We start from the raw sequence: 22,458 nt of genomic DNA on the forward strand, positions 1-22,458 counted from the left end.
AAATTTGGCAATTGTCGATAAAATAATAGCAGAAATGTTCACAATCACTAAAAATATTCGTAAAGAATGTTATTTATTGACATTAGCCCACCGTTATTATTTTAGTTACCGTTTGAATGCACTTCATATATTTTTCGTATCAGAAGGCCTATGCATTCAATAATCCGTTTTGTGCAGACCTAACCGTTTACAACCGGTTACTTGTAGACTATTAAGTGTATTTACTTCAGAAAGTGATGCGCGTATGAGAAAAAATTCAATTTTTACGAAATATTTTTGAAATAATAATAACAATAGTAAATATTGCAATAATAATAGTTGTAATGAAGATGATAATATTGATTTTAAAGATTTTGAAGACATTATATTCGAAGATTTTAAAGGAATTAATTTTAGAGATTTTAAAAGGCATTTTTTGGAAGAATTTAAAGGCTCTTTTAGAATATTAGAGGCATTTTTCATATTAAATTTGTGATTGATAGGGTTTTTCTTAAATTCGTATTTAATTCGTTAACAACACTTACTTCGCTTAACCATCTTTACTTATTCACTATTACATAAACTTTTATTAAGTGACCGGAGGTGAACCTTTACAAGTATCACGTCTTTGATTCAAGTTACAAGGCAAGTTACAACTTTAAGTTTACTAAGTTTTAAAGATATGAAATAAACTCAAGTGTACATGGTCTTCTCAATGAACTCGTCCAGCGTGAACGTCGCTTTGGACTCCCCTGGTGCACAGCGCTCCTCGAACGTTTCTGTAGTGAACGAGATATGGTAAATATTATTAGTAAGATATATAAATTAATGTTTGTTATTAATATTAAAATGTAGGTAAATAAATAAATGTTAATTATCATTATCAAAATATAGTTAAATAAATAAATGTTAGTTATTATAAATAAAATATAGGTGATTATTAAAATATAAATAAAATCAAATATAGGTGATAAAATAAGGGTAACTATTATTATTAAAATATAGTTAAATGAATAAATGTTAGTTATTAATATTAAAATAAAAGAAAATTAATAAATGTTAATTATTATTATCAAAATATAGTTAAATAAATAAATGTTACTTATTATAAATAAAATATAGGTCATTATTAAAATATAAAAAAATCAAATATAAGTAATAAAATATGGGTAATTATTATTATTAAAATATAGTTAAATAAATAAATGTTACTTATTTTTAAAATATAGGTAAATAAAAAAATGTTAGTTATTATTATTTATATATAGTAAAATAAATGTCAGTTATAATTACTATAATATAGTAAAATAAATAAATGGTACTAAGTGTTATTAATATAAATAATATTTCAAGTGGAGGAGGCAGTTTACTGCGCTGTACTGATGTTATCTTTTTTGTAATGAATAAAAAAGCTATTAGGCCTTAATCCTCCAATATTAGCTAAAACAACAGTTCCACAATAACATTATTGAACTTTTTTTAATGAAAAAAATTCTATAAGTTAAACTTTTGTAAAACCTTTGCCATCAATAATTTCACTATATATCAATAAAATATTATATTAAAATAATAATTTCACCATAAATATACAGTACGTTGCTCTACTTGACAAAAAACATTTGGTTTTAGTATCGGAAAAATAGAAAATAAGTTAATATGGAGCTCTCTATGACATTCCTAATCTTCCCTTTGAAATAAAGTCAGCAAGACCAAGCCGTCACCAAAAATACGTAGCTCATTCCATTACATACAAAAATGAAGTTTGGTAAGAAAAAACCCACATCAAAATCAGCACTCCAGAGCATGTTATTTTAATATACTTAATTGCACACACACATGAAAAGAAACCATGCAATGGAGTTATACAATAAACTATAAAAATGTTCTTAGAACGAATATTACAATAAGAAATAATGTTCATGCAGATGTCATGCCTTCGCCTCAACTCAGATCATTTAACAATATGGGGAATTTTTAAGAAAATAGGTATAAATTCAATGTTTAGAAGGAATGTGAAAAGGAAACGTTCAAAAATCACGGTTAAATATTGAAAAAATATCCCTGAATAATAAATTTACAATGAATATGATATGCGTGCTTCATAAATGAATTGTTAACACGAATAAGAACAACATAAACGAAGGAGACGAATATGCGTAGTAAGTAACAAACATGCTTCAAACGAATAGAGGAATGCTTCAAACGAATAGAGGAATGCTTCAAACGAATAGAAGAGGAAGGCTTGAAACGAAAAGAGGAGGAATGATCTAAACTAACAGAAATACCAAAACGAGCTCGAAGAAAAAATATGTAGTAAAACTTAACGGAAACAGAACTAAGTTTATAAATAATAGCATTTTCCTGTTGTTGTTAATCGAAATAATTAACAATCATGAAACGCTTCCTTTGAAAACGAAACTTGTGAGTCATTTACGCTTTTCTTCGTAATACATTTTTCAGCGCAGGAGCACAAGGTTCGCACCCGCAACACAATTTAAATGAGTGACTGAAGCAACAGAACACACAGATTTTGTTTGTTGTGATGTGCATGTTGTTGTGTTTGCTCCGCTGTATACATGATTATTATTAATATCAAGCTCAATTGTGTTGCGTAATACATACGTATATTGCTAATGCTGAAGTATGGTCTGTATACGTTGTCTACGTTTCGATATTCATACGGTGCATGTAGATTGTGTTATGCAAATCGTGCTAGGTATGTCATTCATATCTTTTTAATATGTTATTGATGTCGTGTTTTAGAAGAAATAGAAGTTTGTTGTATTGTAAAAACATGCATCATATCAGCTTGGTGGTTATGATCATAAACATGATTGTTCATGTCATTAATTATAACAATCGTTACGAAACGATATTGTTACAACGTAATTAATCAAGTCATTAATTATAACAAACCAACTGCAGTGCGGCATGCTTCTGAAAAAAAGATTAGTGAATTCCAGTGAAATATTATACAGCAGATGAAATTATTCAGGAATTATACAGCAGAATAGAAATTATGCAATCAGTGGAAACCTCGTGGAAAGTGAACAAGATTTCAGTGGAAGTTCGAGTGAATCAATCAACTCACGAAAATATTTTACAAAAGACTCATTTCTACAAATGGAAATTGTGATAAGGATAACTAGTGCACCTTGAACACAAAAAAAGAATGACTGAGTTTTGCATTTTAGGTGCTGAAATAAGAAAATATTTTGAAGTTGACAAGAAATGAAGATTCCTTCCTAAGAGAGGTAGGAAATGACGATTCCTTCTATCCTTATATATGAGAATTTGAATTATATTTCTAAAATTAAAGATTAATTTGGTTGACTGAATATTATTTTTTTCGCAGTTAGCTTAAAAAAAGTTTTTATTGTGGACACATTTTAAGGTTAAATTTTTTAGATAAAAACAGAGATGACTGTTGGGGGGGTGGGGAAATATCATACCAACATATATATATATAATTTCTAATATTGGTGCTTTGATATATATGAATACTATAATAATAACTTCGATTGCCATGGATTAATACCGTGGCTCGAAAAATTATTGGTATTTAAATATATTAAAATTATCTATAATCATTGATGAATAATTTTAATTGATGCCACGAGACTTGCCCAGAATATTCAACGGTGGGACCATCATAAATATTTCTGCTGAAAAATAAATTTAGATATTAATTGTACCGATGTGAATTGCCGTGAAAATTTTTGGTGCTGCAAAGAGAATTTTACTTGAAATTTATACGACATAATTTCGACGAGAATTCATGGTGCAGAATATTATAAATTTTGTTTGATGAATATAGAGAATTTTGAATGTGTAATTAAAAAATTATTCTGATAATTTTTATTATTATTATTATCATACGAAGTTAGTGCTGAAGTGCAGAACATTCAACCTGTACAGATAGATGGTCAGTGAAGTGCAAATACTATATAATATCATTCAGCAAATGCTGGGGGAAAAAAGAATGGTTAAGAGATGACGATAAGCGCTTGTCAAGTTGCGATATATACAAGTTACCAGCTGTGCAACTGAATTCCGATAACTACTTGCAAGAAAATAAAGATTTATACAGAAGAACGGGAAATACCTTAGATAATAAAGATAATAAGAAGATAAATGATGGTACACGAATGGTGAACCAATGTTGTCCCATACAGGTTTTGGTGGAATGATCTTTCGTCTATTGCTGAGTGAAATGGAAGAGTAGAAAAGTGAATGTGCTTAGTTATTTTCGAATTTATAATGAGGAGAAGCAGCATATTTCAGCCATACCCCACCACATGCCCCACCCCCGCATGCCCCTATACCTCGTTCACTCCGTCATGCCACACACCATTCCCTCAACATTCCTTTTAAATTAGAGTAGTGGTGGATTATTACGACGTTAATTAACGATTAAATCGCGGGAAATTAGGAATAAATGATTGAAAATTAATAAAAAATGGCTCGCACAAGATTTGCAAACTTTCTGATTGTTTTACGTTAAAAAATAGTGATATTTTCCAAATTTCGGAGCGATGAAAGTAATGCGTGCTAAAATCTCAACATGGTGAATATTGTAAGTTGGACGCTAGAAATCAAGTTGAAAACAATTTTTTCCAATACAATAAACATATACAATTAAAACTTACCAATGTTAAAACACAAGAACCACTTTTATGGTTAAATGACTAATTTTTGAACATTTCAACCATTTATACCCTTGCTTCAATACTTTTTAGTATTCTTTATATTTTTAGTATTGTAATTGGAAAAAATTAATTTTGAAGTCAGAAAAGATACGTAGAAAGGGAATTTATAAATACCTTTTTCATATAATGATTATAACAAATTTCGTTATCAAGAAAGTAAAGTCAAACAGGAGGTTCAGTGCAGGATATTGCATTAATTTGAATGAATTATATGACGCTGCAATACATGATATATTTTGATCGCTACACCATTTACACGCATTATATGCGGTATACCAGCGGTGTGCATGCAGCGGGTTTGATATAGAACAGGAAGCCTTCCTCCATATACGAGTGCATGAGCGGAGCACAACCTTCTCTCGGGTTGAAAAATTCAACCCATCTTCGATTTCAAAAAAGTTCAACAAATTGTCTTTATTATAGAAAAATTTCAACCCACCTTTACTATAGGCAAAATTTAACGAATCTTCAATATAAAAAATTTCAATCAATATTTAATGTTAGAAAAGTTCAACCAATCATTAATTTTGAGAAAGTTTAGCCCACCTGTAAAATTGAAATTCAACCCACCTATCAACAATATTCAACCCACCTATCAACAAAATTCAACCCACCTATCAACAAAATTCAACCCACCTTTACTATCAACAAAGTAGCACACGCTTCATCAGCTCTGGCGTGGCAGCCCAGCATGTATGTACGAGAGGACAAAGTTACTTGTTATTATGCAGAATTATTAATTTAAAATCAGAATTATGCTGCACAGAATATCCTCTAAATTTATTGCTCAGATATTCTTCTATTGTTTTCAATGGCAATACAGTGATAAAATTTAATGAATAAACTTAGAGAAAGAAAATGTATAGTGTACACTCGTAGGAATAAGTGAGATATTGTCCTAATAGCGATATACTTCTTGTTATTTTCTGGGTAGTTCTGGCCCAGTTTGGACCGACCGAAAAGTGTATCAGTATAATGTCCGCTCTCTGATCGTGCTGAGGCATGAAAGTGTGTCACTATTTTGAAAGAGTCCCATTGACTTTTCAATTAGTATATTGCTCATTTATTAACGTTTTACGTGAACGCTGAACGTAATAAAACTGGTATTTTAATCAAAAGTTTCATGAATATACCTTTAAAAAAATTTGTAAGCAGTAAACTCCTTTTTAAGTCTCCATCACCACATCTCACACTCCACCTTCAATCATTCTCGCATTGAAGTTTCACCGATCGTCCTATTCCTTAATATCCTCGCATCCTTTCCTTCACCTTCCATCCATACCCCATCACACAATCCTTCCCTTCACCTTCCATCCATACCCCATCACACCATCCTTCCCTTCACCTTCCATCCATACCCCATCACACAATCCTTCCCTTCACCTTCCATCCATACCCCATCACACCATCCTTCCCTTCACCTTCCATTCATCACCATCACACCATCCTTCCCTTCACCTTCCATCCATACCCCATCACACCATCCTTCCCCTTCACCTTCCATTCATCCCCATCACACCATCCTTCCCTTCACCTTCCATCCATACCCCATCACACCATTCTTCACTCCTCCTCTTCCTCTGGCCCCTCCTCGGCAGGAGCATCCCGCTGCAGTTCCGCGGTCTCCTCCAACAAGGAGTTGTAGAACTCCTCGATGGCCTCCTCGGAAGGCGGCTCGGACTCCCCTGGTTCACCTACGATCAGTTTACCGTCAATAACATGAATACAATGACATACAAACTCCTCGATGGCTTCCTCGGAAGGCGGCACGGACTTCTCTGGTTCACCTACGATCAGTTTACCGTCAATAACATGAATAAGATGACATACAAACTCCTCAATGGCTTCCTCGGAAACTCTGTTAGTCTCCCTCGAGATCGGCTCACCTGCAACGAGTTAGTCACCGATAACATCATTAATTAATAACTTATATAGATGAAACTCGAAACGGTTGGCGACATCTTGAGATGACGGCAGACTCGCCATCTTAAGAGCATCTACGATCAATGTGACCACAAAAGTAATGCATGCCCGCGACCGCGAACGAGTTAGTTTTGGGTGAGTATCAAAGCCATTCTGATGCATCGCCCTCGACGGCTACGCATGCGCCGCTTGCCAGCGACACCAGGAAATGAACTAAGCTTCAGAAGGCTCGGACCCACGAACAACTCCGCCCGTTTTGGAGCCACTACCACTGCACTTAAACAACAGAATTTCACCAAACAGGTTTTTGTCGGGGTGGTAGAGGTATAATTTTATTCCCTGAATCGATTATCTTTGCTTTGTCGTGGAATTTAACAGCAAATCATTTGCATTTTGACCAATCACGAAGCGTCATCAAGAATTCAAAACAACCAATCAGTGCCCGGGCTAAGATGCCAGACGCTGCCAGTTCCTCTCACCGGCCTGGAAATCTTTTCAAATATTGCCAATACTTTATTATTGGACGGTTAACGGAAAATTTTAAATCGTCAACCGAGTAGCAGCATCTGGAAAAAGAAAACCCTGAAGGGTTAAGTTTAACGCCACTCTTAATTTGGTGTGTTAAAATCATGGAAGTTGTGTAATGAATTCTAATAGCTGTAGGTATAGCTTATTAATTTTATACGTGACATGTTTATATGCGTGAAAACGCCATAGGCAATACAATTTTTCTGAGAACATACAAATTAATATGTTTCCGTCATGTGAGAATGAATGTTATTTAAAAACTATTATAAATTATACTGGAAATATAAAAGCTGAAAAAATAAAACAATGAAAAACCTTGACAATATTCATACAACTCTATCAGCAAAACGAAAAAAAGTCAATAAAACATTAAAAAATCGAATAATAAACATTCAAGCAACAATCACATATATTTGGGAAAAAGTTGAATTAAACATTATCATAACATGGAAAAAAGCACAATATAAAAACAGGACATAGGTTACACAATGAAAAAAAACATTATATTATAGATTGCAAGCGAAATCAGATATCAGCAATATATAAAGATATAATATATATAGTTAATAAACTAAAAAATTAAATAGCCATCGCGCACTTGCGGAAAATAATATTTAGGTATATAAAAATATATACTTTTTGCGTTCCAAACATAAAGTATAGGGAAATATTTACCTATTTATAAAGGCATTGATTTTGTTAAAAAACTTTAAAAAACCGATCAGTGATGCGTGAGACGAAGACCTTACATCGTCTTACAAGTTTAAATATGCAAATAATTGTAATGAACAAAATAAATCAACGCATCCGGTACAAAACTTGCTAAAATAGATTTTCAATCAGGTGAAGCCAAATTTGGGAGCCAGGGTAAATAGGAATAATTTGTAGGGAATTAAATATGACGATAACGACAGAAAAACAGAGCTCTAGCGTAGCCTGGGACTGCTACGTCCAGCGTGCACTGGGACTGCTACACTAGAGCTCTAGCGTAGCCTGGGACTGCTACGTCCAGCGTGCACTGGGACTGCTACACTACGCGTCAATTTACTTATTGACCACATACAGTATTAAAATTTCATGTTAAACAAAATATGTTACCAAAATAACCAGGAACCAACTAGATATATTCAATATTTAAGGCAAGTTGGACTTTGTTTACATCGCTGTTTTGAATTTTATTTAAGAATTATTTAAGGAAGACTTATTTGTAAACTTTTACTATCTTGACAGCCAACAAGCAAACTATCGCCAACGGAAAAAATGTCGGGGTCACACAACCACATTGCGGGAAGCAGTAACTTGGGCCACGAATGTTAAAATAATTTGTTTTATTAATTATAGCTACTCAGGCGGCAAAGATTAGATCGTAGCTATAAAAATCAACCCCACATGCAGCCTACTTTGATGCGTTTCAAAACAATACGATTGTTCAACTCATGTTTTCACTTAACTCACACATTATGTTCTGCACATGACTCACCCATCATGTTCTGCACATGACTCACACATCATGTTCTGCACATGACTCACCCATCATGTTCTGCACATGACTCACCCNGAACTCACCTCCCAGTTGCGGATGTCGGTCCAGAGTTTGACGAACTCACCTTCCAGGTGCGGATGTCGGTCGAGAGTCGGAAGAACTCACCTTCCATGTGCGGATGTCAGTCCAGAGTCGGATGAACTCGCGCAAGCCAAGCTTGCCGGAGCGGTCGACGTCCATCATGGAGATCATGGAGCGGCAAATATCCTTGCTGAAGCCTTCGAACTCGAACTCTGCGGGGTCAGGGTTTCAGTTCAGTTCAAAATCAGGTTGAATCAAAAGTTCAAAATCAGGTTCAGTTAAGTTCAAAATCAGTTTGAAGTTATAACTGCTCTGTTGGCAGTGCAGCAATGTCGTGCTCTGAACATACGATTTGCTTCATCAGTTCTTAATTGGAAATCTTTATCAAAATCTGCTGTCTACAATAGCCTGTATCAGTTTTACCCCCTCATAACTCTTCATGGCATAAATGATCACACTCTGGAGTTCACTCCAGTCAATCTCCAGCCCTCTCACCCCTCTTCATGGCGTAGTTGAGCACACTCTGGAGTTCACTCCAGTCAATCTCTAAATCTTCGCCGGCGACTTTGGCAAAGAAACCGCGGATGCGCTCGTCTTGCTCCGCGGCCTCCTCCTCACTGGCGGGCTTCACCTTCGGGAGGAGGATGAGGGTTAAACGAGGCTGTGGGTTGTATATGTGGATGGGGTTTGTACATGAGTATGGGGCTATTTATGTGGATGGGGCTATACATGGGGATGAATTTCATACATTAGTGTGCGACACGTATGGGGATGGGTTAGTACACGAGGAAGGAGTAGTAGTAGTACAATGGTTTGCTAGCGCTTCAGCTCTCAAGCTTTTTCGCACCGAAGGTTAAAAGTTAACATCGCCAGCAAGGCGGAAGGTCTCAATTATTCAGAGTCTCAAATTAATAATCACCCACATGGGGCGGAAGGCCTCAGTTGTTCAGCCCGCTGAAACTGGCTCGAAAGAAGCAGCGTTAGCAGCTCAAAGAGACGAAGTGAAAAGAAGGGACAGGTGAAAATCAACAGAAACGAAGACACTCGAACAAGAGGTCGCCTACACGGGACGTCCACCGCCCACACGAGAGAGACAGAGAAGGGAAATGCAAGGAATCCTACCTACCTAATAACTTAACCCCACAACTGAGACCTGCAGTCAGACACCGCGAGCTCAGCGGTGGGGCGCTCAGGAACAATCCCCTAGGAGCGCGAAATCTCATAGAACTTCTGCCGAGCACAGACACGCGTCAGAAGTCCCCCTAAGGGGACACGAGGAAGGGATTCACGCATAGGGATGAGGCGTATGTAAGAGGAACGGGTTTTTATAAAGGTAAGAAGTGAGTCACACATCAATTACATTATAAAGCTTCGGTGGTTTGTGCTAAATGTCTGCAGATTCGGATAAACCTCTGCCATTTTTTGGAAAATTTCGGCTTTGCAGACAAATTTCTTGAGTTTGTGAAGGATTTCAAGCGAAAAGAGGCGAATTTGTATCGGTTGATGAAGTAGTACAGCTAAAATATTTCATCTACTGTTTTTCCCATTGGTAAATTCGTAGTCAAAGTAAAATTTCTGCCGTAAAAGATGAATGATAAGTGTTTAGGTTGACATTTTTCAAATGTTCGACAAAATTTGTCTTGAAGAATTTTTGGTGGCTTAGCGGTAGAAAAGATTTAAAAATTACTCTAATTACTCATATATTACTCAAATTGATTAATTTATATAATTAAATAAATTTGTTTAAATTCTGTAAAAAACAACGTGGCGATGACCAAGAAACGAAACGAACACTCTTGATAAATCAGAAGATCTCGTATCCTTTATATAATATCGACCATATGGGATTACGGAAACGGGTATCTTGCCAAACTGTGCAAAGAAGTAATGTTGTTCAAATAAATTCCACTTCAACTAACATTGGACGGTCATGTTAGTATCTAACATATGAGCACCTAATTGCACGGTTCAGTTTAAATAAACGGTAAAATGTTATCAAACTTTATCGGCACAATTTAGTGGAAATCACGATGGTATGCGTCCGAGATCAACGGATCATATATAATGAACGTAACGAAGGCTCTAGTAATTATGCCCTTGTCAACGGACGGCGATAGGGCGTACAAGTTTGGGGCAAAACATCTAGTAGACGACGAAAGAGTACACAAGTTTTGGGGTACACATCTAGTAGACGATGCGAGAGTACACAAATTTTGGGGTACATATCTAATGAAGACGCGGGAGTACACAAGTTTTGGGACACATTTAGTCGACGACGCTGGAGCACCCACGTTTTTGGGACCACATCTAGTAGAGGACACGAGGGCAATTAAATTTAGGGGTCTGAATCCAGTAAAAAGCGCATGAAATTCAAATTTAGGGGTACACATCACGTAGACGCTACAAAAGGTACCTTAGTTTATGTGTCATATTTAGTAAACGAAGTTCAACGGACCATCTCTGAGAGAACTCGACATTATCACTAGACTCGACAGTTTCACGGGTAATGTTTAATAGGTAGCGAAGGAGCACCCATGTTTTAGGGGTCATATCTTGAAGAAGGGACTCCAGTATTTAGACTTACAGGCGGCTTCACCCTAGGCGGAGGGGCAGGTGAACTACCCGCCTAGATAGAGAAGAGGAGAAGATAATAAGCGAGGGGGAGAAGAGGCGGCAAGCGATAATTGGTAGAAAGCGATCGTTGGTAATATAATTAACGGTAAAAAGAAGCCAAAAAACGGCAACTGTGGAGAGAAGAAGAGAGCAGCGACAGAGAAGCGGCCATGATGAACGCTGAATGTGAAGAAGTATGATAAGTGAAATAAAGGAAGATAAATATAGATTAATTAATGTATTTATATTTAAAAAATGAATAGATTTATTATATCGAATATTATTCAAAATGGATGAACAATAAATAGATTTATTTATATTGTAGATATACGTAGATGTTGTAAATATTTATATTTAAATAAATAGAGATAAGGAAAATAAGTAGAGCAGCAACGAACATAATTGTAGAAGCGATAAATTATTAAATAAGCAATAATTTTACATCATTATTTGTTAATAAATATAATAATTATGGATTATCACTAACCCGCTCGTCGACCTGACCGAAGCCCACGTCACCGTCGTTCTCCCTGAAAAATGAAAATGTATAAGAATGTGTAAAATGTATATTTTAATTTATATATGTGTGTAGAATATTCTGAAATTCTTTCTATATTGTATTTATTTAAGGACATGATAAGTACGTATCAATTATTTTTTAATATACTTCTTTCCTCAATTAATTTCGATGATTTCAATGCATAATATTGTTTTTTTCCATACGATATAAAAAAAACATATTTTATGATATATAAAAGCTACACATGATAATATTAATTGATATTGAATTATCTGCAAGGTTATGAAAGTAACAAGGGAGTATGGGGTTTAGGGGTTGGGTTGGGGAACCAAGGGGATATAATGTTCAGGGGTCGGGGTTGAGCAAGCATGGGGATATAATGTTCAAGGGTCGGGGTTGGGGTCTCACTCCATGACGTTGGCCTTCTCAGAGAAGACCCTGAGGAGGAACTCCCCTTCCTCCTGGGGCTCGAAGGTGGAGGGCACGATGCAGTAGGTGCCGGGGGGCAGCTTGAAGCGGCAGGACACCTGGGGGGGGGAGAGGGGTTCAATACATTGTATACATTGTCTCGTATTCATCGTATAAACTGTATATATCGTTTCACATACATTGTGTCGTATTCATCGTATAAACTGTATATATCGTTTCACATACATTGAATCGTATTCATCGTATAAACTGCATATATCGTATCGCATACATTTTATCGTATACATTTTATACACTGTGTGCATATGTTCAAGTGATGCTCTTCATTTAGGCAAATTTGTTCAATTGTCGATTTTAATTTGTTGAAGAGCATCAAATTGCGGAATTGTTGATTTTAATCATTGTATTTCTCGTATACGTTGAATTTATTTATACATTGTAAGGACTGTATACACGAGTTCGACTCACGGCTTCTCACCTCTCCTAACAAAATTTACAGGCGTGCGCGACCCTGCATTAGAGCCGCCTAGTACTCGGATCGCACATAAATCAGTTCTCTACGTCAGTTTCGGCTCAGAGTTCAGAGGGCAGCCTCTGGGCAGCTTATTACCTCGCTATGACTCGGCACGGCCGACCTTTGTCATACTATCAGGCGACTATAATGTCGGAAAGGAGATTCTGACCAGAACCTGATTTCGATCTGGTGGTCGAGCAGATCCAGCATAATTTCTCGCCGAGTGTAGCGACTATTCGGCCAAAGCCTAGGCGGTCCCTGAATTTTGTTAGGGCCCCGCGTGTTGACCCACATCCCGCGTGTTGACCCACCTCCCGGATGTTGACCCACCTCCCGCATGTTGACCCACCTCCCGCATGTTGATGAAAGACGGGGACCGCGCGGCCGACGCGTTGTACTTGAAGAAGTTCAGGTCGAGGGGGCGGGGCAGCGAGTCGGGGTCCCGCAGCTGAGGGGGGGAGATATTATTGTTAAAAATTAAAATATAAATAATAGTAATAATAAATATTATTAAAAATTATGTCAATAATGATGATAATAATTATCATACAACTTATTATTTAAACGTCGTTACAGTGATATTTCAAAGTTATTTCAACGTAATTTTAAATTTACGGCAATATAACTTTAACGTTATTCAAACGTTATTTTACCGTAATTTCAACGTTATTTAAACGTTATTTCAAAATAATATCAACGTTGTTCAAACGTAAGCTTTTTCATGACCGGAATAAGAATTAATAATTTAGAGCAATAACTCCCTGCAGATCATATGGTTAAATAAATAATAGCTATCCTAGTAATAATGGTTTATGTTGAGCTCACGAGCCCAGCTCGCCCGGCTCACGACCCCGGCTCACGAGCCCGGCTCACGGCCCCGGCTCACGACCCCGGCTCACGAGCCCGGCTCACGGCCCCGGCTCACGACCTTGGCTCACGACCCCGGCTCACGACCCCGGCTCACGACCCCGGCTCACGAGCCCGGCTCGCGAGCCCGTCTCACGACCCCGGCTAACGACCCCGGCTCACGACCCCGGCTAACGACCCCGTCTCACGACCCCACCCGGCTCACGAGCCCGGCTCACGGCCCCGGCTCACGACCCCGGCTCACGAGCCCGGCTCGCGAGCCCGTCTCACGACCCCGGCTAACGACCCCGGCTCACGACCCCGGCTCACGACCCCGGCTCACGACCCCGGCTAACGTTCCCGGCTCACGACCCCGGCTCACGACCCCGGCTAACGACCCCGGCTCACGACCCCGTCTCACGAGCCCGACCCACGACCCCGGCTCACATGGTATATGGCAAAGCCGATGGTGAGGCACTCGAGGCCGAGCTTGCGCTGGGAGCGGCGGTTCTTCTGCATGAGCGCGACGATGACGGTGCACTTGTTGTCGTTATCGTCGTCGTCCACCTCCGTGAGGGTGATGCGGTACTGCGGGTTGTGCCAGAACGATTCTGCGGGGGGTAAAGGGGGGGGGGTAAAATGGGGTTAAATGGAGTTGCAGGGATGAGGGTTGTGCCAGAGAGACTCTGCGCGGAGGAGAGGGGGATAAAATGGGGTTATAGAGGGCGTTAAAGGGAGTTGCGAGATGGGAGCTGTGCCGCTGTGCCAGAATGACTCTGCCGGGGGTAAAGGGGGATAAAATGGGGTTAAAGAGGGGGTTAAAGGGAGTCGCAGGGATGGGGGTTGTGCCAGAATGACTCTGCGGGGGAATAAATGAGATTACAGGCTGATGCAGCACTGGTGGTTGAGACAAAACGACTCTGAGGGGAGGAGGTGGAGTTCTGAAGATTGTCCTAGAAGGGTTGATAAGCATAATTAAGGAAAGCGTCTTGGTAAAAAAAACTTTTTCATATACGGACGGATCATTTCGTAACTTGATTCACATGTGTAAAATAGAAATCTAAGACTTATTTGTTCGTGTGAATTTTTTTGAAAAAATGAAAGAAAACGCAAAATTCAGAGAAAATGGTAAAAATGGGGGTAATGTAGAAAACAATCCTCCAACAATTAACGTGCTACAACATCGAGAGACATATATTTCGATTCGTAAAGACCACATCTATGATTCACTAATTGATTTTTCCAAATTCATATTTGTTGGGGTAGGAGGGGAGTTTTTCGGGTAATTCTCGATTTAACCCTCTCCCCTTTCCATTTTCAAAATATAATCCAAACTATAACTAAATCAAAAAAAATTGATTGGTGAATCGCTAGAGCTTGATTTGAATCGAATGGTCATCTCTCAATGCTGTAGCTTGAAATCACAGGAGGAGATTTTTAAGATGGATATTTTACTTGTTCAGGGGAGACAAATAAGTAAAATACTATACTGAATAAATAAGAAATGCCCAAAAAAATTGCGTGATATTGTAGCCCAAGCTTTCCTATTGCCAATTATTTGCATTTAAGGTACCAGCACGAGTCTTCAACAGTTATATCCAGGGCAACCTGAGGGAACCTACTTTATTGAGAGTTGGTTGCATTGGTTGCTAGAAAAAAGGCTCCCAGTAGATTTATTTCTGCCCCCCAGTTTAACGTGAATAATAAGGTAAAATTGTGACTTTTTATATACATGTATATATAAAAAGTTCATTTTATATAAGTTCAAAACGACCTAAAGCAAAAATTATTGCATGTACATCTATAGTGCTAACATTGTAGAACGCGCACTGTTTTTAGGTTTCAAACGAGTGCCAGCACTTTGCAATTGTAAGGCGAATAATAATCTATAAATACCATTTTATATGAAAATTTTTAATTATTGTTATAAAATGGTCATTTTATAAAAGTTCAAACTGCCTTACGCAAAAATTATTGCATGTACATCTATAGTGCTAGCTTTGTTGAACGCGTCTTGTTTGTAGCTTTGAAATGAGTGCAAAGACTTTGCAATTAACATGAATAATGATCTATAAATATAGATTTAACTTAAAGGAATCTTTGGACATATTGTTAAAAAAATTCATTTTATACATTTTTGAAATTGCTTTACGCAAAAACTTGAGCACATACATACATGCGGTGTACTGCGTTAGACGCGCCTTTCCAGCAGCTACAAAATGAGCCAAGAAAACGGAAACTAACAAATTTCCGATTTTAGACAAAGACGCTCGCTTCATTTAAGAGGATGCAAGGCGTTCGGGCACCTTGGATTTTCACAAATCGATCAATAGAAAAAATTAACTCGGTACTCACTGCAGTGAGTGACAGAGAGCGCATTTTCTCGTCGACGAAAACGTGGTCACTGACAGACGGACGGACAGACGGACAGACGGACATGACGAGCACAATAGCGCCCTTTTCCATAAATGAGGAAATGCGCTAAAAAGAATCTCTAACTTGAGTATCATGCGATAATAATTAACTGATTTAACTTTAACTTAAAATATCATAACTATTAACAGAATGAAGGATAACAGGAGCTATACTGACGCAGGTAGTTGCGACAACCCCCAGCAGTAGAGCCCCTGATCTAATATAAGGATAACAAGATAACAATATAACATAAGGACAACAAGATCTACTGACGCAGGTAGTTGCGACAGCCCCCAGCAGTAGAGCCCCTGATCTAATATAAGGATAACAAGATAACAATATAACATAAGGACAACAAGCTACTGACGCAGGTAGTTGCGACAGCCCCCCGCAGTAGAGCCCCTGATCCAGGCGCCCTCGTAGACGCTCATCTCCCAGTGGTGCTGCACGGACGCCATCACGCCCTCGTCTGACAGAGAGTCTGGGCTCAGGTTGGTCATCTCCAGCGTCCCGAACTCGCGGATGAAATCCTGGGGAAGAAGTTAAATAGTAAATTAATAAGTAAAAATTATCAAATTCACCCAAATCCTGGGAAGGAGTTAAATAGTAAATTATTAATGAGTAATAATTAACTAATTTGCCTAAATCCTGGAGAAGAAGTTGAATAAATAATAAATGAATAGTAAATAATAATTAACTAATTCGCCTAGATCCTGGGCAAGGAGTTGTGGACCTATTTCGCCTAAATAAAAGTTCTACGACCGAGAAAAAAATAGGTTAAATTGCACAAAAAAATGAGTGAGATGGTGCAAATAATGATGCACATTTGGCCTTTTCATGGGCCACCCAAACCGAAGTGAGTTCGGCAACAGGGCGTTTCAGTGCTAAGTATAGAAAGTGTGTCACTATTTGTGCAAAATAATCTAAGCATTTTCTTGAGCATAACTTGCAGTTGCTTGAACTTAGGCAAAACCAAAAAGCTGAATGTTGTGAGATAATTGGATGTTAATCCTCATTAGTGACCTAACTAAACTAATTCAAGTAATACCTTATAGAACAGCCAGAACTACCGTACCTTCTCAGTGAAAGTCGGACCTTACTAGTATCCTATCGCTATAATATGAATTGCTATCATACATATTGATATAATGCCTAGTCCTATATTTCCTATACCTTATAAGCCATCCTTGTACGCATTAGTAACGGTTGAATTTACTAATAATTTTCCTATAATAAGAATTGTTGTTATACCCATTGATATAATATATTAAATATTCCCTCTATCATTTAAACCACTTACATACCTATTCCTTCCATACCTTATATGTCATCAAGAGCTACCTATTGATAACGCTAGAACTTCCAAGTAAATTTCCCATAATATACCTGCTATTATACCCATTGGTATAACAAACTACCTAAGTATTAAAATCACTTGACTACTTAAATCGCAAGTTACCAAAAATATAAAAGCAAAGAAAATAGCCAGAAAATTCACCATTTCTTAAAAAGGAAAACGTTTCGGAGTCCAGCTCCATCATCAGTTCAAAACCTAAAACACAGGTACAAATAATTAGCAATAAATTCACATTGAAGCGTAAATCGTCATATGAGAAACAAACAATAATGAAGCGAATACGGGTAGACAAGCCTGTCCATTTACAATTTCGAATGGATATGAACTGTTGGCGGCATTTAAACTAGACTTTTTTTTAAATATAAAGGGACTCTAAAATTCGCAGATCAGAATTGCAGGTCGTAGAGGCTAAAATTCGAAAATCACTATCGGACACTGGCACGTTGCACTGCTCGGCATGGGCGCGTACTGCTGAATGAGGGGGATTTCATAACAAAAATCCCCCTCAAAAACAAAATTTACAAAACCAGACTGGCTCAACTGGCTTACAAAATTTCATAAACCAGATTTCGCTTTGAAATTCAATTCCGCCTAAACTTCGTTGATTACAACACTCCGAGCTTCAAACTTGCTAAATTTTTAGTTCCGGTTGAACTGTCTCACCACCAATCAGTATACGGTAGACAACACTTACATGTTCGTGGATCGCCAAAAAAATTTCACTAATGTTCAGGACTTGACTATGGCTTCATTTGATGTAGAAAATTTGTTTACCAATATACCCCTTCATGAAACTATCGATATCTGCCTAAGTTCTTTGTTTAAAAGTGTGAATGACTGTGTCATCGGTTTGAACCGCAACTGTTTTAAATTTCTTCTGGAATTCTCTTTTTAAACTCAATTTTTGTATATGATGGCAAATTTTGTTGACAAATTGATGGTTTGGGCATGGGTCTTCCTATGGGCCCAACTTTTGCAAACATTTCTATATGTTTCCACGAGGCTACACGGCTGGCCATTTGTCCTCTTGATTTTAAGCCATTATTCTATAACCGGTATGCCGCTGACACTTTCTTTAATTTTCAAGCATCCTTCTCATGTAGGCCTTTTCTTTGATTATCTTAATCTCCAGCATGAATTCATCAATGTTACCATGGAGCTATAATCAAACATTAGTTTATATTTTCTTTATTGCAATGTCACAAAATCAAATGGCCGTTTTCAGACCTCTGTCCAGCTTCTTTAGCTTTGTGGTTACAGGCAGGGTGGCCCAGTGGTTACAGTTCAGCGTACCAAGTTTGGCGCAGAGAGGCGCGGGTTCGATCCCAGCTCTGTGCGCCAGTTTCTTGTCAGAATCGGCGAGGAGGCCGGGCGGTTAAGCAAAGCGGTTTGTAGCAGTGAGTTGCGAGTTTGAGACCGCAAAATGCTGTGAATATTCTGCAATGTTAAGAATCGGCGACAGGCCTACGGCCTAATAAACGCTGAAACCGCTATTATTAATTATTATTATTTCGTTCGAAATAAATTATATTCAAACGTTAATAAACCGATGCTTTCGTATTTGCTTAGCTTTCTATACTATGCACTCTGAATATGAATTTTTACGCAGTACGTTTTCACTTAATGGGATTCCGTCACAATTGGTATATACTCAAATTAAAAAATTTTGTCTACGTAAGTAATATTCTGAGGTTGTTCCCGAACGTGACCATAGGAATGCTGTTTATTGTTCATTTCCTTACTTTGGTCCCGCTTCTGAGTCTATGGCTAAAGAGTTGAAAGGTTTGTTCTCTAAATACCTCCCAAATGTAAATCTTCATGTATTGCTGGTGAATAATTTTAAAATTCGTTCTTTTTTCGTGTATCAAGATACACTCCCTGTTCCTATGCGATCGTCCCTAGTTTATCAATTTAGTTGTGCGTTATGCGCATCTGCGTATGTCCGTATGACCTCAACGCAACATTTATACTAGGCTGACGGAGTATAAAGGAAGGAGTTTTAGAACAGGAAACCTGCTTGCGCATCTCCCTCATTCAGCAGTACGCGTCCATGCCGAGCAGTGCAAAGTGATTTCCGAATTTTGGCCTTTACAACCAGTGTTTCCGACCTGCGAATTTTGGAGTTCCTTTATATTTTTAAACAAAAGCCTATTTACTGTAAATGTCGCCAACGGTTCATATCCCCTAGAAATTGCAAATAGATAGGCTTGTCTACCCGTATTTGCTTCATTCTTGTTTGTTTCTCATTTGACGATTTATGCTTTAATGTGAATTTTTTGTAAATTGTTTGGGTTAACCTGTGTTTTAGGTTTTGAACTGATGATGAAGCTGGTCTTAGAAACGTTTTCCTTTTAAAGAAATGGTGAATTTTCTGGCTATTTTCTTTGCTTCTATACTTTTGAACATACTACCTATTCTCTCTATTATTTATACCACTTATATGTCTTTTCCTTCCAAACCTTATACGCCATCCAGAACTCCCCATCGTGCTCGAAGGTGAGCCCCATCTCCTGCTTCTCCTCCTCGGGGATGAACTGCCACTCCTCGCTCTGGTCACTCCATGGGCCGTTCCACTCAGCCTCGTTGCCCCATGGGTTGCGGATGCGGATCAGGGGAATCTTCCCCGACACCCTGCAGATGAGGGGGAATTAGGGGGATTATGAAGTGGAAACATGTGAGGAGTTGGATATGTGGATCTGGAGGACCTTCTCAAACACCTTGGAGGGTACGTATTGCAATCAATGAAATTAGCAGACGAGCGGTGGCGATTTATGGTGACCAGAGATAATTGCTGCTATTGTAGTGATGGAGTGGCCGTTTCTGCCAACAATTGAATGATGATCTTCCCTTACAGAGGGAGTTGTGGTAAGGATGGTTACCACAGCCCCAGGATGGTCGCTACAGGCATTCATGTTCTCTCAATATATACTAATTAGGGGATCTTTCCCAACACCTCGGGTGGGGTAAGGGGGAATATGGATCAAGGGAAACTTCCCTGACAGCCTGAGGGGAGGGGGATTAAAGGTAGGATGCACACCAGGGGGATCTTGCTAGGGGATAAATGGGGATTAGAGGCGAGGCAATTTGAGGCTAAAAAGGGATAAAACTTTAGAATTAGGTGATAAAGAAGGAATGAAATGTACAAGAGTATATAGAGAGGATGAAGGTTGGGAAGTAGGAGGAAAAGATGGATAAAAATAGAAAGTAGGAGGATAAGAAGGGTAAAAAATATAACTCAGTACTCACTGCAGTGAGTGATAGAGAGCGCATTTTCTCGTCGACGAAAACGTGAAGTCACGGATGGACAGACAGACGGACGGACATACGGACATGGCGAGCACAATAGTGCATTTTTTCCACAAATGAGAAAATGCGCTAAAAAAGGGATGGAAAAGGGGGGATTAGTCGAACCTTGAGGGGGGAATGATGCAGACCTATCGTGGGGGTGAACCAGGGCCTATACTTTCAAAAAAAGTTAAGAGATCGTAAGTTCATCAGCCAATCGTTGACGGCCTTTTAAGCAAAATCCATCAATCATAGACAAGAAAATAGAGCGTAAGTACTTGCGTTCACTTAGCGAGTTTTGAAAGTATGGCCCCAGATCTGCCCAGGCTGGTCGTGTGTGGGGGAGGGGAAAGTGGGGGAAGAGGAACAACTTTAAGTTCGCGGCGACAATTTGGTTCACGCAATTGCGTTTCGTCTACATTCGGGCTCTGATAATTTGCTTGAAAACAAACGGTTCTCGGGATCGAAAACAGTTGACGGGATTGAAAATGGTTTACGGGATCGAAAACGGTTCATGGGATCGGAATCGGTTCACGGGTTCAAAGTGGTCCACGGGATCAAAAACGGTCCACGGGATCGAACACGGTCACGGGCTCGAAAATGGTTCACGAGATTGAAAATGGTTCACGGGTTCAAAGTGGTCTGTGGGATCTAAAACGATTCACGGGATCGAAAAAATGGTCAACGGGATCGAAAAGCTCTAAAACGGTTGAAGAATCACAAACGGTTCATCATTCACTCAGGCCCCAACAGAATTGCCAAATAAATGAAGCAAAACAAATAATTCGGTGAATTAGGTGAATTTATTCGAAAATCTACAAAGTACACCGTTGATATGTTCGATTTCTGAAGAATTTTAATTTGTTAGATGTTCACATTAAGATTTTTCACTTAGTGAGGAGAAATTTTAAAGAGTTTCTGTAATTTTCCATATATTTTCTGTGGTTATTATCCAAAGAAAATTGTGTACATGTAATTTTCTTGAAAAATGCATTATTTCTTCACGGAGTTGGCAAGACTGCGGGTATATAAGGAGGTTACCTGTCGACCTGCTGCCAAATGGACACGAGCCTCTGCTTGTGTCGGCCGAAATACCGCAGCTCGCTGCCGCTATCCACAGGCGATAAATGCACTTATAAGCATTTTTTTAGATAGGAAATGAAATGAAAATGTCCGCATTGCAAAACGATAAAAGCGCTGACAGTTAGGTATTATTTTCACTTAAAATTGTTCTAGGCTAACAGCATGGAAAATCGCTAAGAAAAATTAGCAAAAAGATCTACATTTTAGAAAATTTGCATAATAAACTTTTGCATTCACACAAAAATTACCTTCCATATCACTAAATTAAAAACTGTTAAAAAATTATTTCATAAGGAGAAAAAACTAAGAGCGTAATAAAGTTCACAAAAACGCGTCAATAAACGAAATTTACCACGAAAATCGGAAAATCCTGCTTCTAATAAAAATGGAATTGGAAAAAGCACAACATTACTAAGAAAGCGAAACTAAAACGAAAAATTACTAGTACTACAAAAAAAGGTCTGCGAAAGCTTCTTGAAGGTTATTCTATTAGTTTAAAAAATCTTACAATAAATTCTATAGATTATCTGACATCTGAAAAATTTTTTATATCAAAATGACAGAAAAATAGAAAAAAAATCACGCTAAGAATTTAAAAATACGGTTTTCAATGTCGCTACGTTTGAAGCCATTGCCAAACAAAATTCAGAGTCGTGGCAGCTTCCCATTAGGGTAATCAAAAGCAGATTAGGA

The 22,458-nt window shown here is 38.1% G+C and overlaps 1 protein-coding gene and 1 long non-coding RNA gene across 2 annotated transcripts in view; both read right to left on the reverse strand.

Annotated features, from left to right (window-relative positions):
• Positions 1-296: 296 nt before the first annotated feature.
• LOC108680666 lies at positions 297-6,131 on the reverse strand. The gene is made up of 3 exons (XR_001931439.2): positions 6,034-6,131; positions 5,325-5,957; positions 297-758 (listed from the first exon to the last, which is right to left on the reverse strand). It is a non-coding gene; the product is annotated as an uncharacterized LOC108680666 (long non-coding RNA).
• Positions 6,132-6,251: 120 nt separating this feature from the next.
• The window catches only part of LOC108680635 (calpain-B), a 58,786-nt gene continuing 42,579 nt past the window's right edge, over positions 6,252-22,458 (reverse strand). Inside the window, exons 17-26 of the mRNA XM_047882851.1 lie at positions 19,857-20,028; positions 16,408-16,570; positions 14,073-14,236; positions 13,129-13,227; positions 12,245-12,363; positions 11,804-11,846; positions 9,199-9,334; positions 8,747-8,915; positions 6,851-6,882; positions 6,252-6,574 (exon numbers count right to left, since the gene is read on the reverse strand). Of these exons, the coding sequence (XP_047738807.1) occupies positions 6,252-6,574; positions 6,851-6,882; positions 8,747-8,915; positions 9,199-9,334; positions 11,804-11,846; positions 12,245-12,363; positions 13,129-13,227; positions 14,073-14,236; positions 16,408-16,570; positions 19,857-20,028 (1,420 nt within the window). The remainder of the gene's footprint in view (positions 6,575-6,850; positions 6,883-8,746; positions 8,916-9,198; positions 9,335-11,803; positions 11,847-12,244; positions 12,364-13,128; positions 13,228-14,072; positions 14,237-16,407; positions 16,571-19,856; positions 20,029-22,458) is intronic.

Source organism: Hyalella azteca, unplaced genomic scaffold (genome assembly GCF_000764305.2).
Source record: "Hyalella azteca isolate HAZT.00-mixed unplaced genomic scaffold, Hazt_2.0.2 contig11464, whole genome shotgun sequence".
In the NCBI taxonomy this organism is placed as follows: domain Eukaryota; kingdom Metazoa; phylum Arthropoda; class Malacostraca; order Amphipoda; family Hyalellidae; genus Hyalella; species Hyalella azteca.